Source organism: Rhinopithecus roxellana, chromosome 20 (assembly GCF_007565055.1).
Source record: "Rhinopithecus roxellana isolate Shanxi Qingling chromosome 20, ASM756505v1, whole genome shotgun sequence".
In the NCBI taxonomy this organism is placed as follows: domain Eukaryota; kingdom Metazoa; phylum Chordata; class Mammalia; order Primates; family Cercopithecidae; genus Rhinopithecus; species Rhinopithecus roxellana.
The window spans coordinates 50,039,771-50,064,455 of NC_044568.1; the positions used below are offsets into that span (position 1 = coordinate 50,039,771).

General features: G+C 46.2%; 1 protein-coding gene across 2 annotated transcripts in view; it reads left to right on the forward strand.

The window, feature by feature from the left end:
- Positions 1-24,685, forward strand: part of XYLT1 (xylosyltransferase 1) — a 370,795-nt gene that overhangs the window by 269,140 nt on the left and 76,970 nt on the right. For both annotated transcript variants that reach the window (XM_030924432.1, XM_030924433.1), the window contains 2 exons: positions 4,127-4,299; positions 6,374-6,576. In XM_030924432.1, the coding sequence (XP_030780292.1) occupies positions 4,127-4,299; positions 6,374-6,576 (376 nt within the window). The remainder of the gene's footprint in view (positions 1-4,126; positions 4,300-6,373; positions 6,577-24,685) is intronic.

Sequence of the window (24,685 nt, forward strand, 5' to 3'; positions counted from 1 at the left end):
GCACTCAGTAAATGGTTGATCTTTCTCCTGACTCGCTCTCTTCCCCATCTGCCCCCCATCCCCATCTCCATTTCTCCTTCTCTGCATGTCTCCTTTCTTTAGATATTTTTGTTCCTTCCCACCCACCCCTTCCCCAGAATAGCTGTACTCAGAAGAGCTCTGGATTTTTTGTTCCCCGTTCTCTTTGCAGCTCCCCAGACTAACTGTCTGACCCAAAGATGACTTTATATTTGAGCCAATGGAGCTCTCTTGCTGGAGTGATTTGTCTTTGATTTCACAGGACTCCTCCCTTTCTCCAAAAGAAAAGCATCCATGTCTGTGTCTGTCTGTCTGTAAATCAGTTCTGCCTTTTAGAATCCTAAAGAGAAGTTGCAAAAGTCCTCAGCATCAACATCCAAGCCCTTTTTAAGGACCAGCATAAAGTCCTTACACCTATCCTCTATATCCCAAATCTCCACTTCTGCAGAGAGCAAGTGGAAGTATTAGGGCTGGCTTTGGACTCCGCAACACTCAGCTTCCCCCTCACCTCTGTCCTCACTCACTGTGTGACCTGGGAAACATACTGACCTCTCTGAGCCTCAGAGGATGATAGTGCATTCTTCACAGGGTCAAATAACAGTGAATGCATAGGAGGCACTTAAGAAACACCAGCTTCTCTGGATCAGAGCAGCCACTCTTCTTCAGAACACATTCATTAATTTGCTCATTCAAAAACTATGGCAAAAGATGTTCATGGCTACAGGGAAAAGCAAGGGTTAATCTCAAAGGCCCCATACACCTTAAGTGGATGGATGGTGTTTGGGATGATAAGCTCTTGGAGGCTTTGCTGGTTGCATAGTTGGAGGGTTTGCTGTATGCTTGGATAGATGAATGGTTAGATATGGATGAGTGGACAGATGAGTAGCTAGATTATGATGGATGAATAAATGGATGGATGGATGGATGGATGGATGGATGAATGGGTGGAGCAAAGGATGAATGGTTAGATTTGGATGGATGAATAAATGCATAAATGAATGGGTGGATGGGTGGAGGGATGGATGGACAGATAAGTGGTTGAATTTGGATGGATGAATAAATGGATGAATGGATGAGTGGATGGATTTGGATGGATGAAAAAATGGATGAATGAATAGGTGGATGGGTGGAGGGATGGATGAATGGGTGGATAGATGGACAGATAAGTGGTTGGATTTGGATGGATGAATAAATGGATGAATGGGTGGAATGGTGGATGGATGGATGAGTGGATGGATTTGGATGGATGAATAAATGGATGAATGGGTGGATGGGTGGAGGGATGGATGAATGGGTGGATAGATGGATGGACAGATAAGTGGTTGGATTTGGATGAATGGGTGGAATGGTGGGTGAATGGATGAGTGGTTGGATTTCAATCGATGAATAAATGGATGAATGAATGGGTGGATGGGTGGAGGGATGGATAAAGGAATGAATGGGTGGAGGGATAGATGGATGGATGAAAAGATACGGCCTTATTAATCACCTAGAATCAGCATCTCATCTAATACAGAAATACTGGAATACCTGTTAGTCCTTAAGTGCATGCCTACCTGCCTGCAATAACTAACTTACGAAGTATTTGGTTAGCAACAAGCAACTAAAAGCAATTGTTAGAAACTTTTCCTTCCAAACTCTAGGTATGATCATATGGTGTATATTAGTGGTTCAGGGCATGATCTTTGGAATCAGACTTGTGTTTGAATCTCAGCTTAACTAATTAAAGCAGTGTGACCTTGAGCCAATCCCTTGGCCTCTTCTAAGCTGTGGTTTCCTCATTTGGAAAGCAGGGATAATAGCATTACTTTGTAAGATCATTACAAGGATTAAATTATCTAATGAATGTCAAGGGCTGGTCAATGCTCAATAAAAGGTATTGTTATTTTACTGATCCCAAATGTGCTTTCCTGTAACTTTTGTTTCACCCAGAACCAGATGTGTGTCAGATACTGTTCAAGTGTTGCAGATTCTGTGGTAAACAAGGCCAAAATAGCCCCTCATCTCTTGGAGCTAATGTTCTAGTGGTATGTTCAGATAATAAGCAAGTAAACAGATAAACAACTGCAGACAGTGTTACATGCTATGCAGAAAGTTGAAATCGGGTGAGGTGAAAGAATAAAAGAGGTGGTGGTGAGTCCCTTTTTTGGACTGTGAACTAATGACAAGAAGATGCAGTCATGCAGAGATCTGGGGAGAGGGTGTTCCAGGTCACAGGAAGCCAGGGAGAAGGTCCTAAGGCAGAAATGAGCTTGTTCGAGGAAGAGAAAGAAGGCCAGGGGACAAGATGGAATGTGAGACCCACCAATCAAGGTCAGAGAGATCTGAGTAGTTAGATCACACCAGCCATAGAGGCTGTGTAGTGTGATTTGGACATTATCTACGTCAATCTCGTCCTGTCTCCTGGAACTACGTAGAAAGAGCCTCGTTCATTCAGCAACCATTCAGCCTTCTGATGACAGCTTAGACTCCCGATATCCTAATCCCCCAGCCCCGCGTCTCCATCTCAGTTCTCTGGGTTTAGATGCTGGGACACTTGCAGCTACTACCCTGACAATGTCCTGGGTCCCATAAACCCAGAACTCATAAGAAATTGGGTTGGACCCAAGCGAAATCAGGCTGAGGAAAGCTAGGAGATTTCTAGTTGAGATTGTAATAAACTCAACTAGGAAGCTCTTTTTATCTGAAGCAAGGGAAAGAAAGAGAGGAGTCTTTAGGGCTGATTTTTGGAATAAAAGATATCTGGACTATTTATCCAAGTGGATGTGGTATAGGATTGGATTTAAAAGAACATGATAGATGACAGTGGGTGATCTGTAGGCTTACTATTGCAGGGGCTTAAGGCAAGCCACAGGCACCTGGACCCTCATCCCCACTTGGCAACGTACACCACGTTAGTTTTCTTCTCAGGCAACCTGTCTCCATGTGGGAACAGAAAGGCTCATAGAATCTTCTAGCCTCCTGTGTAACAGAGAAAGAACCTCTCACCGGGCACAGTGGCTCACGTCTGTAGTCCCAGCACTTTGGGAGGCCAAGGTGGGCAGATCACCTGAGGTCAGGAGTTCAAGACCAGCCTGGCCAACATGATGAAACCCCATCTCTACTAAAAATACAAAAAATAGCTAGGCATGGTGTTGCGTGCCTGTAATCCCAGCTACTCAGGAGGCTCAGGCAGGAAAATCGCTTGAACCTGAGAGGTGGAGGTTGCAATGAGCCGAGATCGCACCACTGCACTGCAGCCTGGGTAACAGAGCAAGACTCTGTCTCAAAAAAAAACAGACAGCCTCTCTTATGTAGTAGTTCTAACAAACGTCTAGCATTCTGTCTTATTGGTTAATTAACTTGGTTGAGACATATGTTCATCTCTAAATAATACTGTGGCTATGGAGAGTCAGCGTTCCCATTGGCCAGGCCTAAGCTATAGGTCCACCCCGGAAATAGACGGTGGAGTTAGGTCTTCCCCACCCATATGGACTGAGATTAGAGGAGAGGATGATGATGCTGCAAAAGGTATTGGATGATGAAGCTTCAGTTATGCAAGATGAGTAAATTTAAAGATCCTGCTGTGCAACATTGTACTAATAGGCAGCAGTACGGTAGTGTACATTTAAACATTTGTTAAGAGGGTAGATTTCATGCTATCTGTTCTTACCACCATTAAAACAAACAATATATTGGATGCTGTTAGAAGAAGGGAGAATGAATTGTGGACAGGCAAAAACAATACATGTATCTTACATTCACTAACTCGAAATTAATTGCTTCTTCCTCTGTGATTCAGAGATACATCTCTTAGAGCTCTCACCTCCTCCTGCCTTGTTCAGTAGCTTAATATGTGTCCATGTGTCGCTTCCAGCCTTTTTAAGCTCCTCAGGATGGAGCTTTAAAAAGCTATGTCATAACAACCCCAGGATCCCCTAACCCCTTTTGTGCCTGACAGTGTGAGAATCTAAGACGTGCCTAGTGGCATTGAATTATGTTTTAGGGCTCAATTTGATGACCGTGCCCCTAAAATAGGCCCCAAAAGAAGCACCAGAGAAACTTCCTGCCCCTGCAAAGGATAACAGAGCCTCACTTTCTCCTCTCTGGTCTCTTGGATTTTACCTAGGTAAAGCCAACAAGAACGTGCAGTGGGATGAGGACTCTGTAGAGTACATGCCGGCCAACCCAGTCAGAATCGCCTTTGTCCTGGTGGTCCACGGCCGCGCCTCTCGGCAGTTGCAGCGCATGTTCAAGGCCATCTACCACAAAGACCACTTCTACTATATCCACGTGGACAAGGTGAGAGGCCCCTGTGATCGCCCCTTACTGGGCTTCCTTCAGGGTCTGTCAGTCTCTCTCTGATACCCTCCTTCCGCATCGCTAGTCCAGGCTGCCTGCTTTCAGAAAAGGCTTGGGAGCTGACCAGCTGCCTCTCCACAGAGCATGTGGCCCTAGAGTGCTGTCTCTATGTGTGTGTTGGTTTCAAAGTTCCCAGCTGTGACTTACAGTTTTGTGCATAAATGCTGTTTTGGGGGTTGGTTTGTTTGTTTGTTTTGAGACAGAATCTCGCTCTGTCGCCAGGCTGGAGTGCAGTGGCGTGATCTCCACTCACTGCAACCTCTGCCTCCCAGGTTCAAGCGATTCTCCTGCCTCAGCCTCCCAAGTAGCTGGGATTACAGATGCACGCCACCATGCCCAGCTAATTTTTGTATTTTTAGTAGAGATAGAGCGTCACCATGTTGGCCAGGATGGTCTCGATCTCTTGACCTCGTGATCTGCCCGCCTTGGCCTCCCGAAGTGGTGGGATTACAGGTGTGAGCCACCGTGCCCGGCCCACAAATGCTGTTTCTTACCTCTCCCTTCTGCCCATTGCCCTCTGCCTGCCTCTCACGTACTTTGTGGGAATAGCTTACCTGTATTAGCCAATTTTCATGCTGCTAATAAAGACATACCCAAGACTGAGTAATTTATAAAGAAAGATGTTTAATGGACTCACAGTTCTAAGTGGCTGGGGAAGCCTCACAATCATGGCGAAAGGCATGTCTTATATGGCAGCAGCAAGAGAGAAAAATGAGAGCCAAGCAAAAGGCGTTTCCCCTTATCAAACCATCAGATCTCGTGAGACTTACTCACTACCACGAGAACAGTATGGGGGAAACCACCCCCGTGATTCAATTATCTTCCACCCGATCCCTCCCATAACACATGGGAATTATGGGAGCTACAATTCAAGATGAGACTTGGGTGGGGACACAGCCAAAGCATATCGCTATCCCAGGAGTGGGTACACTTTTTCTATAGAAGGCAAGATAGTACATATTTTAGGTATTGCAGGGCACATACTGTCTGTCACAGCTACTCAGCACTGCCCTTGTGCTAAAGCGGCCAAGGAGAACATGTCAACAAATGAGCATGGCTATGTACCAATAAAACTTTATTAACAAAAACCTGCATCAACTCTGCTGATCCTGAGCTACCTTGTCCCTGAGGTTTCTATTGGTGACACAATTATACCTTTAGTCAAGAAGGCAAAGGGAGATGTCTTGTCCAAAAGGTTGGCTTCTAGCAGACCTGTGAGAGGATAATGGAGGAGCAATGAGTAGGAAGGGGGACAGGAAACAGAAATTCTGCCTCTGAAATATACATGGGTTTAGATAGAGCCATATTTCTCAGCTTATCTTCCTCAGACCCCGTGCAGCTGTCATGTATAAGAATGCAAAGTTGGCCGGGTGCAGTGGCTCATGCCTGTAATCCCAGCACTTTGGGAGACCGAGGTGGGCGGATCATCCAAGGTCAGGAGTTCCAGACCAGACTTTCCAACATGGTGAAGCCCCATCTCTACTAAAAATACAAAACTTAGCTGGGTGTGGTGGTGCAGACTTGTAATCCCAGCTACTCGGGAAGCTGAGGCAGAAGAATTGCTTGAACTTAGGAGGTGTAGGTTGCAGTGAGTTGAGATGGCACCACTTCGCTCCAGCCCGGGTGATGGAGCGAGACTCTGTCTAAATAAATAAATAAATAAATAAATAAATAAATAAAGCAAGACTCTGTCTCAAAAAATAAATAAATAAAATAAAATTTAAAAAAATGTGAAGTCCCGGGCACCACTAGCCCAAGCCTAGTGAACCATTAGCTCAGAAGTGGGGCCAGGGAATCTGCATTTCAAATAGCTAATTTGAAATGTAAAAAATAATACGAGTTTGAATTGCAGTACAGAAAGACACCCCAGTTCAGGATCATTTACTTGGCAAAGGCCGCTCTCCTCAGAAGTACCCAACCAGGAGGGAAGAGACAGAGAGGGGACGGGGTGAGGGGCATGCCTGGGTGTTTTCTAGGCCACTGAATGTCATCACCCTTTCTCTTCTGGGAAAAGCGCTCTAATTACCTGCATCGGCAAGTGCTCCAGGTCTCCAGGCAGTACAGCAACGTCCGCGTCACCCCCTGGAGAATGGCCACCATCTGGGGGGGAGCCAGCCTCCTGTCCACCTACCTGCAAAGCATGCGGGACCTCCTGGAGATGACCGACTGGCCCTGGGACTTCTTCATCAACCTCAGTGCGGCCGACTACCCCATCAGGTAAGGAGGCCAAGGGCCCCAAACCAGCCTTGTCTGACGTCCTGCTCTGGCTGGTCTTGGCTGGGAACCCATGAGGCAGAAGGAGACCGACGCATAGTCTCCACAGGATCTCTCAGGGTAGGGTTCTGATTGGACCTGAGAAAATCATTGATTCATTCACTCACTCATTCACGCATTCAACAGATACAGACTGTGCACATGGTTTTCCCAGCTCTGTTCGCTGATACACCAGTGCACTAAACAGACTGAAACTCCAACCCGCATGGAGCTGTGTATTAGGGTTCTCTAGAGGGACAGAACTAACAGGATAGATGTATATATAAAGGGGAGTTGATTAAGGAGTATTGACTCATATGATCACAAGGTGAGGTGTCACAATAGGCCATCTGCAAGCTGAAGAGCGAGGAAGCCAGTCCGAGTCTCAAAACCTCAAAAGTAGGGAAGCTGACAGTGCAGCCTTCAGTCTGTAGTCGAAGGCCCAAGGATCCCAAAGCTGGAGAACTTGGAGTCCGATGTTCAAAGGCAGGAAGCCTCCAGCACGGGAGAAAGACTTAGGCCGGGAGATTCAGCCAGTCTGTTCCTTCCACGTTCTGCCTGCTTTTATTCTGGCCACGCTGGCAGCTGATTAGATGGTGCCCACCCAGATTGAGGGTGGGTCTGCCTTTCTCAGTCCACTGACTCAAATGTTAATCTCCTTTGGCAACACCCTCACAGACGTGGCCAGAAACAATACTTTGCATCCTTCAGTCCATCAAGTTGACACTCAGTAGTAACCATCACAAGCTTCCATTCAAGTAGGGAGACACACAACAAAATGAGTTAAATGATGTCTTAGAAAAATAAAGCAAAGGGCGAAAGTAGGGGAGAGTTGTAATTTTACCAATGGTGGCCTGGAAGGTTTTCACGGATAAGAACAGAAGAAGATGAAAAAGAGAGTCACACCTACAGAGAAAGTGGTCCAGGCGGGAGGAAAGGCAGGGACTGAGCCCAGAGATGGATCCATGCCTGGCTTGTGCGAGGAACAGCAGGGCTCAGTGGAGCTGTAACAGAGTAAGTAAGGGGTAGCGTAACAAAAGATATAAAGTCAGAGAGTAATTGGAGGCCAGATGGTGGTGATCCTAGAATTTGGCTCTTAGTCGAAGCAAGATGGAAGCCACTGGCATGATACTTTGAATGATATTGTGAACGATGTATGTAGGTATGTGTGTGTATATATATATGAGACAGAGTCTCACTCTGTCACCCAGGCTGGAGTGCAGTGGTGTGATCTCAGCTCACTGCAGCCTCCACCCGCCAGGTTCAAGTGATTCTCCTACCTCAGCCTCCCAAGTAGCTGGGGCTACAGGCACCCACCAACACACCTGGCTAATTTTTGTATTTTTAATAGAGATGGTGTTTCACTATGTTGGCCAGGCTGGTGTCAAACTCCTGGCCTCAGGTGATCTGCCTGTCTTGGCCTCCCAAAGTGCTGGGATTATAGGCGTGAGCCATTGTGCCAGGCTGATATTTTCTCTCAGGAGGGCAGCTTTTTCCTTTGACTGTGTTTTCCATCTGGATTCGCTGACAAGTGTGAAAAGGAAAGTGTATGGGAGTGAAGAGGGGAATCTTCCTCCCTCTAATGGCACAAGGCCGTAGGGTACAGCATTCCCAGGAGATCTAGATGAAGGAGTCCTAAAAACAAATAAAACTTTTATTAAGGCAACTTTCAAACACGCACAGGAGTACCAAGAATAGTGTAATGAACTCCCACATAGATGTCACCCAGGTTAATTCATAGCCATTTTTCTTGTGTCTGGACTTTCATCCTCTTCCCCCAACAGTGGATTATTTTGAAAGAAATATAAGATATCATATAATTGTATCTCTAAATATTTCAGTATATATCTAGAAAAGATAACATCTGTTTTTTAAGACAGCATCACAATGATGCTTATGCTTAAAATATTAGCAGGCAGGTTTTAATGGCATCAAATATCTAGGTCACATATTCTCAAGAGTTTGAATTTTGAATCAGAACCCAAAAAAGGTACAAGCATGGAAGGAAGGTCTCTCTTTAAAGCTACAAGCAGCTTCTTTCTTCTTCACAGCATGGTCGTTGAGGGTCTTCTTCAGTCTTCTGCTTGGGGGCATCCCCCCATCTGCTGGGAGACCCTAGACTGTAAAAGGTGCTGGGGAGGCACACTCTCTGGTCAGTTTGAACGGGGTACACCTGACACCCTTGAACCTGAGAAAAATGACGGGCACTAGAAAGATAACTGTTTTCCTTTGTCCATAGGACAGAGGGATAAATGGGAATGGTTACAGAACGCTGGTGGAGTTGTACTTACCACAATTTTGTTCATTTGTTCAACAAACATTTACTGAGCAACTACCGTGCTACGTGCTAAGTAGTACATTTTGTGAACAAAAGCAATGCAGCTTCCTGTACTTCTCCCCTGTTCATGGAATGTGTATCCTAGCTGAGAAGATGGGGTTAGATGATCATGCCAAAGACACATCAAGCAAGATGTGAACAAGCCATAAAGAAAGGAAGATGTGGGCTGGGTGCGGTGGGTCATGCCTGTAATCCCAGCACTTTGGGAGACCAAGGCGGGTGGATCAGAAGGTCAGGAGTTCAAGACCAGCCTGGGCAAGATGGTGAAACCCCGTCTCTACTTAAAAAATATAAAAATGAGCTGACCTCGGTGGTGCATGCCTGTAATCCCACCTACTCAGGAGGCTGGAGCAGGAGAATCACTTGAACCCGGGAGGCGGAGGTTGCAGTGAGTCAAGATTGTGCCACTGTACTCCAGCCTGGCAACACAGCAAGACTCCGTCTCAAAACACACACACACACACACACACACACACACACACACACACACACAAAAAAAAAAAAAAAAAAAAAAAAAAAAGGAAGATGTGGGAGTGAGGAAAAACTCGAGGGCCATAATCAGGAGGTCAGAAAGGCCTCTGAATATTCAGCTTTGAACCGAGACCTAGAGGACAAGAAGGGATCCACTGGGAAGGAAATGAGAAAGAGGTCCTTCTAGACTGGGATTCGTAGCAGTGGCACTGCTGATGTTTGGGGATGGATAATTCTTTGCTGTGGGTGCCATCCTGTGCTTCGTAGGATGCGTAGCAGCATCTCTGGCCTCTGCCCACTAGATGCCAGGGGCACACCCTGCCTACTTGGGCCAACCACAGATGTCTCCAGACATTGGCACACAACCTCTGGGAGCTAAAATTGCCTCCCCTTGAGAACCACCATTTCTTATAGCGGGAACAGCCTGGGCACAACGTAGCACAGAAACAAACTTGTTGCGTTTAAGAAATTTAAACAATGGATAGAGTATAATAAAAGAATGAGGAGAAATGGGTTTAGACAAGTACATGGCAAGGAGGGGTTAGAACATTCCTTCTCCATCTTTCATGAAAGGAATGAGTTTGGAAATGTCCCAAAATGCTGAGCATAGCAGCAAGTGTGGCAAACACTTGCTTCAACCCTTACAACAAACCTGTTTTACAGGGGGACAAACCAAGGCCTCATGTCATGTGATGAATGCATGGCGGAGTGGGGATTAGAACCAGTTTCGTCTGGTTGCAAAGTTGGTTTTCTTTCTGGCTTGAAGTCGGCCTCTTAGGGAACTCAGCAGAACTGGACTGTCAGGATGGCCCCAGGCCACTTTGAAAGCACAGAAGGAAACAGTCCCACCCCATGAGCTTGTGGCTAGGCAGAATAGTGGTTAGACTGCCTTGCAGCAGGGATGTCCAGGATGGTCCTAGGAGGACCCCCGTTGTCTGTTCCTGAGTGGTAGGGGCTATGCTCAGAGTTCCCACATTCTTCCTTCTCTGGATTCCCATTGGAGGCCTCGGAGGTCATGCCAGGCTAGGTTGGAGGCCTGCATTAAGCCAGAGACCTCTTGAGGCCAGGTAGGCATGCGCGTTGCTGCCCCCTGGAGGCCACTGTTGGCTTGCTTTGCGTGGGCACTTCCCTTAAAGAATCCAGCTCCGCTCAGCGCCCAGGAGGGTGAGTGCCTGCACTCTTGTCAAACTGCTTAATGCTCGAATCCGAGTTCTGCCACTTAGCTAGCAGCGTAACCTCAGGCAAGTAAATCCAATTTCTGTGAAATTGGGATATAATAATAGAACCTAGCAGCCTGTTGGACACTTGGAAGGTGCTCAATGAATGTCAGCCATTTATACATAAGCTATATCCAAGGTCTCATCTTGTATCTCTGAGAGGTCCAGAAATCATTTCTCAGGCCATGCGTGCAACCTATTTTGGGGTTCAGAGACGAGAGTTGTCTTATTTGTGGCTTTTTTGGTTTAGTGCCCCAGGTCACCCTGTATCTCTTGGCCTTTCTCATCCTCTTCCTCTACTTCACTGATCTCATTTCCATGGTGCCTCCCACGAATTCCTTTGCCCACTCTTCTTTGCCAGCCTCATAGCCAGAGGCACTTTATGCATCAAGCACTGCTGGTTCCTCTTGCTGTTGTTTTCATGAAGTTGCCCTACACAAAAACATATGAATTTTGCAGATGAATGGTTTCATCCTGGGCAATGCTGATAGGTTTTCAGTTTCCATCTGCCGCCCCATCTGTAGCTTCCAAAACCACTACTTCTCCCATCCCAGGAAGAATGAGCAAACTCAGGAGTCTTCTCAAAGGGGCAGTAGTGCCCAAGTCAGGCACTTCTAAGAGGCACTGAAAACTTGGGGGATACTTAAGGGCCCAGCCAGCCTGACGTGGCGGCTGTGAGCAGCTCTGTGATTTGACATCACCTCCCTGTGTCCCCCGCACAACCCTCACTGTGGAGGGTGCAGGGGAGTGAGCAGATTCTTCCTCTCTTAGGTATTAACGATGCACTGGTCTTTACTGGTCACTAGCCTTGTTTAGGCCCTGGACGCAGACATCCTGGTTTCAGATGCTGCCTCACCAGCAACTGGCCATGTGGATCAGCACAAGTTGCTTCAACTTCCTGCGTCTCAAATTCTCCACCTTAAAATAAACACAATATTAGTGCCTGTTTCACAGGGCTCTTAGGAAGTTTCAGTGAAATCTTGCATAAGGACCTACCGCGGTATCTAATGATAGAAAGTGGTTGATAAATACACGCTGTTATTGTAGCCATGGAGTAGTTTGGACATTTTAGGTGGGACTTAGGATGCCTAAGTCCTTAGACATCCTAAGATGTATCCTAAAAATATGAAAATGAGCCAGGCACGGTGGTGCCTGCCTGTAATGCCACCTACCCGGGAGGTCGGGGCAGGAGAATCACTTGAACCCAGGAGGCGGAGGTTGCTGTGAGCCGAGATCGCGCCACTGTATTCCAGCCTGATGACGTAGCTAGACTCCGTCTCAGAAAACAAAAACAAAAACAAAAAGATGTGGGAGTGGAGAAAAACTCTAGTGCCCGACATTTTTCTTAGGTTCAAGGGTGTCAGGTGTACCCCGTTCCAACTGACCAGAGAGTGTGCCTCCCCAGCGCCTTCTACTGTCTAGGGTCTCCCAGCAGATGGGGGGATGCCCCCAAGCCCAGGACTGAAGAAGACTCTCAACGACCATGCTGTGAAGAAGAAAGAAGCTGCTTGTAGCTTTAAAGAGAGACGTTCCTTCCACGCTTGTACCTTTTTTGGGTTCTGATTCAAAACTCAAACTCTTGGGAATATGTGACCTAGATATTTGATGCCATTAAAACATGCCTGCTAATATTTTAGACATCTGAGTCCCGCCTACAATGCCCAAATCACTCCATGGCTACAAGTAACCTTGGGACTTGAGTTACTTTCCCTTTTCTCTTTGATAGAGTTAAAAGAGTAGTAAAGTATTTCTTTTTTTTTTTTTTTTGAGACAGAGTCACCCAGGCTAGAGTGCAGTGGCCAGATCTCGGCTCACTGCAAGCTCCGCCTCCTGGCTTTACACCATTCTCCTGCCTCAGCCTCCCAAGTAGCTGGGACTACAGACGCCCACCACCTCGCCCGGCTAGTTTTTTTGTATTTTTTAGTAGAGACGGGGTTTCACCGTGTTAGCCAGAATGGTCTTGATCTCCTGACCTCATGATCCACCCGTCTCAGCCTCCCAAAGTGCTAGGATTACAGGCTTGAGCCACCGCGCCCGGCCCTAAAGTATTTCTTGAACTAACATCTCTGTCAAAAGAGGGAAAAGTAGCCAAGCATGGTGGCGCACAACTGTAATTCCAGGACTTTGGGAGGCCAAGGCAGGCGAATCACTTGAGGTTAGGGGTTTGAGACCAGCTTGGCCAACATGATGAAACCCCATCTCTACTAAAAATACAAAAAATAGCCAGGTATGGTGTGCGCACCTGTAACGCCAGCTACTCAGGAGGCTGAGGCATGAGAATCACTTGAACCCAGGAGGCAGAGGCTACATTGAGCCAAGATCGTACCACTGCACTCCAGCCTGGGTGACAGACTGAGACTCTGTCTCAAAATAAATAAAAAAAGAAAGAAAGAAAGAAAGAAGGTGGGAAAAGCAAAGATAGGCTGTGAAGACTGAATGTTTCAAGAAAAACAGAATAGAACCAATTCATTTGTGGACATGAAGAATATTCCTGAACTTGGCATATGCAAGCTGAGAAGCCAAGAGTGTTTAGAGACTTTAGGTGTTCCTGCTCTGCTGTTGACATGACTTCCTGGTCACGTAGGCTCCGGTTGGAGCTGGTTGTGTACCCAACACGTGGATGAAAGTGGAAAATGGATACTTTCAAACTCTGAGGCCCTGCTAGGTCTTGAATCCTCAAAAGGTATGATGGTTTTATTTGTATGTTCTATTTACTGAGGCAGGGAATTATACCTGGCATACTTTAGATTGGCTGCAGGAGGAGATGAAGCCAGTAGCACTTTGCCCTGTTTCTTGGTTTGGACTTGTAGTAAGAGACCTCGGCTGGCTGTGGTGGCTTGTGCCTGTAATGCCACCAGCACTTTGGGAGGCCGAGCAGGTGGATCACCTGAGGTCAGGAGTTTGAGACTAGCCTGGCCAATATGGTGAAACCCCATCTCTACTAAAAATACAAAAATTAGCTGGGTGTGGTGGTGGGCACCTGTAGTCCCAGCTACTTGGGAGGCTGAGTCAGGAGAATTGCTCGAACCCAGGAGGCGGAGGTGGCAGTGAGCTGAGATCACGACATTGCGCTCCAGCCTGGGCAACAAGAATGAAACTCCATCTCAAAAAAAAAAAAGAGACCTCATGCATCACACTGTGTCTTTCCCTAAGGCCAGTGTCTTGGGGCAACTCAGATGTAAAGAGAGGAGGGTTGAGTGTGTCCTTTACCTCTCCCAGGGTTCACATTCCGTCAGGGGGCAGTGTATGTGCACAGAAACCACCAGGCAGGGGAATCCATGTTGACATTTTCCTGCTACTTCTGCCTCTTGGGTATCCACAGCAACAAAGTCCAAACTATCAGGGCCCACCACATGGACATGTAAGTTACATTAACCGCAGATCCAAATGTCTGTCTTGAGATACTAGCAGAGCCGCGGGCTGACAGTGTGAGAGAACTGCTCTGCGGTGCCTCAGTAGGAAATACCAGCTGGTAAAGACGGGAGCAGGTGGCCAGGGCTTCTCTACAATCTCCCAAAGACCAGAGTTTATATGGGACCAGGCAAGCAAGACTAACCCCCAGAGTAACAGCGCAGACACTTACTGCACACCTACTGTGTGCTGGGCCCTCTTCAGGGCCCTTTACCACATATTTTGTCTTAATCCCCATCCCGCAAAACACAACTGCTACTGGGTAAGTAAATTTAGAGAAATTAGTATTGAAACAGAGCAGAGGAAGCTTTGCAGCGAGCCAAGCCCTTGATAATGTTCAGCACAGATGCCAGTCACTCTGGGATTTGAAATGAAATTGAAATGCAGTATGGAAGTCCAAGCATCCATGTACAATCACTTCTGGACTTTTCATCCCTTTAGTCTGCTTAAGTGGGACCCAAATGGATCAAAGAATTCCTGTAGTTAAGACCACGCAACAACTACAGCAAATGTGTATGTAGCACTTCATACATTCCTAGCGTTTTCTTATAAGTGCTTTACAATTCAGGGGTGTCCAAGGGAGAGAATACAGTTATGGCTCCTCAGTTTCTTTTCCTGGTTGGGCCAGTAAAGCCCTTCCTCATCCCTCTTTTCTGCTCATCACTAGAGATAGAATCTAAAAACCATGGCTTTAGGCTGCTAAAAGCCTAAAACAAAAAACAAAACAGAACAACCAAATAAGGTAGGTTGGACAAGCTGGTTTACATCGTTTTGACAGCAACTCTGAAGTATGCACTCTTGATATCCCCATTGTTCAGATGAAGAAACTGAGGCACAGAGATGTTAAGAAACTTGAACCCAAGGCTACGGCCAGTAAACTGTAGAACCATGATCCTTTTTTTTTTTTTTGGAAACTGGGGTGAAATTTATGTAACATAAAATTAACCACTTTCAATTGTTGAATGGCATTCCGTACATTCACAGTTTCAGACAATCATACCCTCCCTCTAATCCTAAACATCTTCATCATCCCAAAAGAAAACCCTGTACCCATTAAACAGTCACTTCCCAAAGACCTCTCCCCAGTCTCTGGCAACCACTAATCTCCTTTCTGTATCTATGGACTTGATTTGCCTATTCTTGACATTTTTATCTATTTGTTTTGAGATGGAGCCTCCCCTCTTGTTGCCCAGGCTGGAGTGCAATGGCACGATCTCGGCTCACTGCAACCTCTGCCTCCCAAGTTCAAGCGATTCTCCTGGCTCAGCCTCCCAAGTAGCTGGGATTACAGGCGTGCGCCACCACACCTGGCTAATTTTGTATTTTTAGTAGAGACGACTTTCACTATGTTGCTCAGTCTGGTCTCGAACTCTTGACCTCATGTGATCTACCTGCCTTGGCCTCCCAAAGTGCTGAGATATGTGTGAGCCACTGTGCCCAGCCTATTTTAGACATTTTATATAAATGTGGTTACATAGTATATGACATTTGCTGACCTGCTTCTTTCACTTAGCTTAATATTTTTGAGGTTCCTCTGCATCATAGCATGTAGCAGCACTTCATTCCTTTTTATGACTGATATTCAATCATGTTGATATACTTGTACCACAATCTGTTTGTCCAGTTATCAGTCAATATACCCAGAATTCTGAAGAGCTTCCCAAAGCCCCTATCTCCTGGCCATGGTATCTGTGCTGTATACCCTGAATTGAGGACCTCATCTGGTTTAAGAAGATGCAGCTCCATCATATGGAATTCTGCCCAGCAGTGGTACTGGAGGACTCTTGTTAAGCCGTGATGACTTCTTGGCCATGAGGGATTGTAGATCTGAGCATATTGGCCTGATGGCCTTTTCCATTCACACTGGATCTTCTCTACCCATGCTAGCCCCTGGACCTCAGCTGAACGGGAAAGGAACTCCCAGTGATTCCCATTGTCTGGGGAAGATTCAGGTTGAAGATGGAAATGTGGAGGAGTAGAGTGTGAGGTCCAAGCTTCCCTTTTTCCCTTCTCCCTTCTCTCAACACCAAGCCCCTTCTGATAACAATCTTGGGGTGCTCTGGGGAGGAAAGTGCTTAGGTCAGCCCAATGAAGATACTTCTCTACTCCCACAGATGAGGTCAGGAGTTGGGGCTCCTTCTGACTTGACCCATTCACCCAAAAAAAATATTTATTGAGCACCTACTATGTGTTGGACACTGTGCTAAGCAGCAAGTACTCAAAGGTGAGGAAAAACGTATCCAGCCCTGCCCTCATCGTGGTGGTCAAGGGTGATGGCTGGAGCCAGTCCACCAGGGTCCAAATTGCAGCTTCTTTATTTACTAGCTGTGTGAAGGTGGACACACCAGTCCCTGTGCCTCAGTTACTTCACCTGTAAAATGGGCATAATAATGGCACCACCTCATAGGGTTGCTTTGAGGGTTAAGTGAGTCCATATATGTAAAGTGCTTAGCACACAGCGAGGGTTATCCTTGTAATAGCCATGGGACACCAAGAATCAATTTCTCTCTCTCTCTCTCTTCTCTCTCTTTTCACTCTTTCTCTCTCTGTGTGTTTTCACTCTCTCTCTCTGTCTTTTCACTCTCTCTCTCTCTCTGTCTTTTCACTCTGTCACTCAGGCAGGAGTGTGGTGCAATCTCTGCTCATTGCAACTTCCACCTCTCAGTTCAAGCGATTCTCCTGCCTCAGCCTCCCCAGTAGCTGGGGTTATAGGCACTCTCCACCACAACTGGCTAATTTTTGTATTTTTAGTAGAGACGAGGTTTCACCCTGTTGTCCAAGCTGGCCTCAAACTCCTGACCTCAAGTAATCTGCCCACCTCAGCCTCCCAAAGTGCTGGGATTACAGGTGTGAGCCATTGTGCCCAGCCAAGAATCTGTATATTTTTAAAGCGTCCCGCACCCTGCAGGTGATTGTACTAGTGAGAATTGAAATCCACTGGTCCAGGGAGAGAGGGAGACATCTATCACATAGTTAGAGAAATAAATAAAAGCTATATGCTCTGTTGGAAAATGTTAGTCTCAGTACTTCTTGGGAAAGCATATTTGGTGGCCCAACACTCAGATGTTTGGGTGTGACCATCTCCCCTGCATTCTGCTTTCTCAGCAACCAAACCACTTTTCTTCTTTGGGATGTTCAGAGACACACACTCTGCTTCCTGAGACCCCAGAGTTCCTGGGTTCGAAACCATCCAACAAAAGCTCCACCCAGATAATGTGTGAGTCTGAAAGGGTATATCTGCTTAGACTGCTGTTCAGAAGGAGACTGGATAAACATGCCAGTAATTTTGCCATTAACAGTTTTGCTTGCCTCTAGTCGCAAAATAAACATATCCTCAGCCCTGTTATTTTTCAGGCTGATGGAGCACACACTCCTGCTTTTGCAGAAATGCAGTTTGCTTCCCTCTTGCCAGTTGTCCTGGGTCTCCTGAGCTGTATTTTAGGCTGGACAGCTCTTTAAGCTTTCTTAAGGCCAGGAGTGACCTAGAGCATCTGCTGGACAAGCAGTGAGCCTAAAGTTCTCAGAGTTCTCATGAAAACCAAGGTTCTGCAGAAAGCTGAGAGTGGTCTGTGGGCTTAGGACCTTCTGGGAAGGATATGATGGAGGACAAGAATTGATGTGACTGCTTCACCCACAGGATGTCATCATTTGGCTTAGATAACTTTTAGCTGTATTGTTTGTTTGCTTGCCGTTTTATTTGTGTTCTCATTATTTCACAACTGAAAAAAAAAAAGATTCCGAGTCGTGGGGAAAAATAATGTGATAGTTCTCTCTTGAGTCGTGTATCCGTTCTTTACCTAGCAGAGAATAGAGCACTTTGGCCATTCATTCATTAAATAAATGCTCATTGAGATTCTGCTAGATATTAGGCAATGCTCTAGACCAGCAATGTCCAGTGAAACTTTCTGGGTGATGGAAGTGTTCTACAAGTACCATCCAGTAAGGTAGCCATTAGCCACATGTGGCCATTGACAGCTCGAAACGTGCCTTGTGGGACTGAGGAACTAAGTGTAAAATTTGATCTGATTTTAATTTAAATTAAAACTCTGCCCTCATGAACCTTACATTGATGCCATGGGGTACAAACACTTCTGCTAGAGAGAATTATACTACTGTTACCAAAAGAAAAGAGAGTCCAGGCTAAACAGTACAGAAATAAATGTGATCTCTGTCCTCTGCCAATTTGATATTCTCACCAGATCCCAGATTGGCCACACAATGAATTTTGCGCGATGTATTTTCTTTCGAATCGCTCCCTCTCCAGATCTCAGAATTCTCCTTCCTCTTGGCAGTGGCTTTCTGTGTGTCTGTGGATGGGACGTTTCCAACCCTGGCATCTTCCTGCCCAATGCATTGAGCATGTTTGCTTATTGGCAAAAAGAAAAAAAAAAAAAAAAACATCTTTTATGTGACTTTTTCTCCAGTGGCCAAGAGTATCGACAGTATCCATGCTGGGATGCTCCAAGTGCATCCTGGGAATTTGGATGCGAGCCCAGGGTGGTCTACAATGTGGGTGGTCTTTATTGTAGCGTCTATTATTCTTCCCTTGCCTATTCCTTACATCTAACTGCAGGTGAAGATCTTTTTCAAGGACAGTCTGGAAGAACCACATGTATTAAAAGTGGGATAAGGGAGGAGCGTTTCTACCCTTTTAAAAATTGATGAGGGCAAAGATTTGGCTGAGTACAGGACCCAGGTAACAGGGTTAAGGTCCGATCATTAGGCATACAGACTCTGTGGATTTTTCTTATTCAAGTATTTTCTTTCCCTTGCTCCCACCCTGGGTCGTTGTCCAGCGTGGTCAATAGTAGCCACATAAAGTAGATGCCTGGGGAAGCCTTTTAAGACCTGCTATATACTCCAGTAACTAATCATATTTGCTGATGTTTCTTGACCTCTTACTGTGCATGCGATTCTAGGCCAAGTGATTTCTATGCAATATCCCATGTAATTCTCACAACAGTCCCAGAAGGTAGATAGTGTTACTGCATCCCACTTTGCAGATGAAGAAACCAAGGCTGTGAGAAGTAAAGGAATTTTCCCAGTGTCTCACAACTGGTGGGGATTGGAGCCAGGATTTAAATGCATGATTCCTTCATCATGGGGAGTAGGGGCAGAGAGGAAAGGACCTGAGTTTTTTGCCAACAGGTCATAATTTCACCGGTTCATAAAATCACCTGTGAAGCTCTCCCACTCGTTTCTCCCCCATCTAAAGCCTTGGTTTCTGTATCTGGATGAGAATCCAGGTATCAAGAGATGAACAGGGTACATCAGAACCTGAGATCCAGAGTCACCTCATGTTTAGCCAACTGCCACGTTGCCCCCACTTTCTGCTTTAGTCCCCAAGGCCTCCCGGTAAAATGACATATAGAACAGCACCAGGACTCAGAGTGTTCAAGTGACTTGCCCAGCGTCACATGACTTGATCGTGGCCAAGCTAGGATTTGAATGCAGGCTCAGCTGACCTTGAAGTTCACCGTGCTTTATGCAGTGTGTTGTGTAAGTGGTTGACCCCAGGGAGGGAAAGCCAGTCACCCAAGGATGCCAACGGTACGATGTGGCTGCCCAAGCCAGTGTAGATCCATCTCCAGATGGCCTCTTTCTTTCTCTGATTAATGGAAGATCCAAGCTTTACTGACTGTGTGCTCTAAGTATAGACCTAGGAACTATCTATCCTGCATTAGCAAGGACAACCCCAGCCTTCAAATTCCTTTGTAATCCTGTTCCCACTGGACCTCAGACTCTCCATATCTGTCCCCTAACTGGCTATCTGGAATTCTCATTCATTTAAATATGAGCCTAATGCAAGCATAATTAGAAAGGAATGGCATCTGTCCTTCCCCCCACCCCCCACATATGCCTAATTCTTTCAAAGCAAAATCAAAGCAATGCTGGCATATTCTACACCATCAAGTCATTCCACTACAATGTAGAAGAGGTCACGCGGTGTCAGCCTGACCTGGATTTGAATTCTGTTGCTATAAGTTGAACCGTGCCCCACTAAAATTTATATGTTGAAGCTCTAACCCCTGTACTTGGAGACAGGGCCTGTAAGGAGGTAATTAAGGTTAAATGAGATCATGAGCATGGAGCCTTGATCCTATAGAAGTATTGTCCTTCTTCATAACAGACACCAGAGAGCTCGCTCTCTCTTTCTTTGCCATGTAAGGACAGAGCAAGAAGGTGGCCTTCTGCAAGCCAGGAAGAGAGCCCTCACCAGAATCAAATTGTCAGGCACTTTGGACTTCCTGGTCTCCAGAACTATGAGAAAATACATCTCTATTGTTTAACCCACCCAGTTATGATGTCTTGTTATGGCAGCCTGTGCAGACCAAGGTACCTGTCTTCACCCCCTGTATGAGAGCTGTATGCTGTCAAGCAACAAATCCAACCTTTGTGAGTCTCCATTTTCTCACCTGTAGGAGGGGATGATCATGTTACCCATCAGGGAGCTGTAAAAGGAAGAATAGCCAAGTGGGACTCCAGGCACAGCTTAGCATATTTCAAGGTCTCTGATGACAGCTGGGTCAGAGCATGGTGGCTCAGGTCTGGCACCTCCATGTGACCTCCTCTCCACCTTCTCACCATCAAAACATTGGAACCAGGATGCTCAGTCATGCTGATGGGTGCAAAGTGAGGAGAGATGGTTGAGTCCACCAGGGAGACCTTACTGGGCCCACCCCATTGCAGCAAGTGGTTGGTGTAACTGGTCTTGGCCCCAAGAGGCTTAAGTACAACCCAGACCTGAGGCAAGAAACATTAAAAAAAAAAAAAAAAGAAGTGCGATTCATTGTGAGGGGAGGAAGGGTTTCACAGAACAGTTGTCTAGCCCACTAGTAACCATGTCTCAAGCAATCTCTCCAGCACTAAGTAATCCTACCCTCAGTTCCTCCTTCCTTTAGGTAAATGTAGGAGAGAGATGGGCAGAGGACAGTCTGCTATGGGTAGCCGGCTGGAGCGCCCTCCCCTCCCCAGAGTACTTTCCTCATAGGATTGTTAGAAACATGAGAGATAGTGGAACACAGGACCTCATCCAGAATTGGGCAATTTTTTAACAAGGAAATTGTTTGATGATAATGGTAGTGATGACAATGATAATTAATAATCCTGTATAGTCATTAATTCTGGACAAAAACATGGTCTGGCCTTTTATGTTCCTCTCCTTCTTTGTTCCTCTTAGATGTCTCTATACCTTGTACTAATACAGAAATGCAGATGGGACGGGGGCACCTGCCTTTGAGGAAGTCTGTTCCTGATGAGAGTGTGGAAGGTGGTTGCCTTGAGCTGAGCCATCTTTGCCTGTACTCGGTCCCCCACGTTCCCTCCCTGCTGCAAGGCTGTTTGTTTGAAGATAGCCATTGTGTTTACTTGCCTTCTGTACCCCAGTGAGGTGAAACAACATAGTCCATTTCTCAAGTCCATTTCTCCACTTACTTTGGAAAATCAAGTCCATTTCTCTAGTTACTGTTTGAATGCAACTGTAATCCACCTGAAATTTCAAGTGAGAAACTTCCTTCCAATTTCCAACCTCACCGACCCTCACCCCATCCCCAGGCTCCAGTGTCCTGCCTCTGGCCCTCCCCTGGTGGCCCCAGGCAATGTCAGAAAGTGATTTGGACATCTGGGCAGGTCAGCTTCCGAGGGAATCATCATGGAACAGAAGCCAACGCAGAAAGCAAGTTTTCATGGTTCCTGAATCTCCCCTGCTGCCTCCTCCCACTCCCACCCAGCTTGGGTGGAGCAGGCCCATGCAGGTCAGATTGAGTGTCTCTAGAACTTGGATTCTGGTCTCAGCCCACTGCCTATAAAACCAGTTAATCCCAAAGTGGAGAATGGGAAGGGGAAAGCCGTTTGGTAGTACTGGCCAGTTTTCCTATGGTGGGGGATGAAGGGGAATCCCACACTGGTGGTGGTTCTCTTACGGAGAAGGAATGAAAACTGTGCCGCTAAAAACCACCAACCGTCCTGTGTCCTTTCTTCTCCAGGGAGGGATTCTCCTCAGTGCAATTTAATCGTATTCATCAGTCAACATTACTTGGCAAACCGAGCCAGGGGCACAAACATTGCCACCCTTTCTCAGTCTAATCGAGCTCTTCGGGATGCTGGAATCTGGTTGAAGGCCAAGCAGAAGCAATTTTTGATTGCAGAGTCAATCTTTGTTTAAAAGTTTGCCACCCTGGGGAAGTTTCTAACAAGTTACTTTAAACAATGCATTCTCTGGACACCTACAGCTAAATAGTCCCATTAATCCAAATTGCTTTGCCGGGTTGTGATGGAACCGTTCAGGAACTGGGGCAGTGTCTCAGACAGGCTTCATGACAGCAATGGCTGCAGTTTCAAGGGGTCACTGCTTTGTCGTGAACTGAGCGACCAGGAGATGGCCCCACCCCTGAGAATTCCCTGCCACTGAGTTTGTGCAGGTGCTAAGTGCTTCTCCTATGGTCTCCTTTAATCTGTCAGCCATCTGGTGAGATGGTACCTTCATTGACCCCATTTGCAAGAGAAGGGACTTGAGTAGATGCTGAGCTACCCAGAAGTGGAGCTCAGTGGAGCTTAAACCCACCCATGCCCTTAACAATGAGTCAGGGCTTCCCAAGTATGGCCCGTGGGCTGCTTGCAGTATGCAAGATGATTTAAAGAGAAATGCAGGCGAGTCTTCAAAAATGTCCGTGTTTATATATGTTAACACATAGAAGGGAATAGGAACATGTTCAGCCCAGATTTTGGAGGCTGAAGTTTCCTTAAAAAAAAAAAGTTGATTTAAATGAGAAAATATTAACAAGGCAACAATACAAAGGGTAAGTGACTCTTCAGTCATTTGGCAAGTACTTATTGAGTGCCTGCTATACTCCAGCCATTTTTGCTGAGGGTTGGGAATACAGCAGTAAAGCAAGCAAGCACTGTTGTGCACCCTCCGTGCTATTTAGAGAAAGAGACAGTAGCGGGTCATATATCAGAAAGAAATGAGTACCAGGAAAACTACTGCATGGAAAGAGGATTAGGTGGGAGGAGTCAGGAAGACACTTCGATGAGATGGATACGCCAGAAAGTTATGAGGAAGATTGTGAATGACCCAAAAAAGAGAGTTATCAGGTGAGGGATCAACACACTTCTTTTCTAGCTTTTATTTGAGGTTCAGGAGTACATGTGCAGGTTTGTTACCTAGGTAAATTGTATGTCCTGGGGGTTTGGTGTACAGATTATTTCATTCCGGTGATAAACAGCATACCTGATAGGTAGTTTTTCATCCTCACCCTCCCTGCCTCCTCAAGGAGACCTTGGTGTCTGCTGTTCCCTTCTTTGTTTCCATGTGTACTCAATGTTTAGCTCCCACTTACAAGTGAGAATATGTGGTGTTTGGTTTTCTCTTCCTTTGTTAATTCACTTAGGATAAAAGCCTCCAGCTCCATTCATTTAACAAACTTTTTTTTTTTTTTGAGACAGGGTCTCATTCTGTCACCCTGGCTGGAGTGCAATGGCACAATCACAGGTCACTGAAGCCTCGACCTCCCGGGCTCAAGTGGTCCTCCCATCTCAGCCTCCTGAGTAGCTGGGATTACAGGCTCATGTCACTACATCTGGCTAATTTTTGTAATTTTGTAGACATGGGATTTTGCCATGTTGCCCAGGCTAGTCTCAGACTTCTGCACTCAAGCCATTTGCCTGCCTCGACCTCACAAAGTGCTGGGATTACAGGCATGAGCTACCTCGCCCAGCCTCAAAGTTTTCAATAAAAGGCCAGATAGTAAATATTTTAGGTTTTGTGGTACATATATAGTCTCTGAGGATAATGAAACTCTTCCATTGTAACACTAAGGCAGCCATAGACAGTATGTAAATGAATGGGCATGACTGTGTTCCAGTAAAATTTTCTTTATAAAAGCAGGTGGCAGGCAATAGTTTGCCCTTGATCATTCTGCCAGATCTGCCGTGTTTCAGATCATGGCCTTGCCCAGAACACATATATCTCAACCCTTTCAAATGTAGTGCCAACCCACTCACCCATCTTCCTAGGCATGGCCTTTGCTTCTGTCAACCCAGGTGAGGCTGAATCTGAATCACAAGTGCTTCAGACTTCAGGACCCTGGATAGAGAATGAGTGATGGAGATCCCCAAGGCCTTCTGGTCTACCTCCCCTAGGCCTTGATCTGGATTTCCACCCAGTCCCAGGTAGCTGAACCTTTTATTAAACAGCAGACTCCTTTTATTTTATGTTCTCCTAACCTACTTCATGTGCCATTTCTGACCTTGAGCTGGTAAGGAGCACATGAAACACAGCTCACCCATCAGTGTTGCCTGACCAGGGGCAGCTGAGAGGAGACAGGCAGTTTGCACACAGACAATCCTCCGTGGCTATTCAGCCCCGCAGAGTTCCTGCAAGCCAGAGCATACTGTGTTTTCTTACCACCCAGCCTTGTCTGCCTAAACCCAGGATAAATACCTGGTCCTCATTAGCACTGTAATTCACCCTGCACCACCTTCTTCAATCTGAATCAAAAAGGTTAATGTCATTGAATCCTGAGACTCATTGATTTCAGCAGTTACCCCAGGTTTCTCCTCCCCCGCTAGAAGCACAGGGCTCGTTTATCTTTCCCTGGTGGACCAGGCAAGTTGCTGACTAATGCCTTAATGCCAG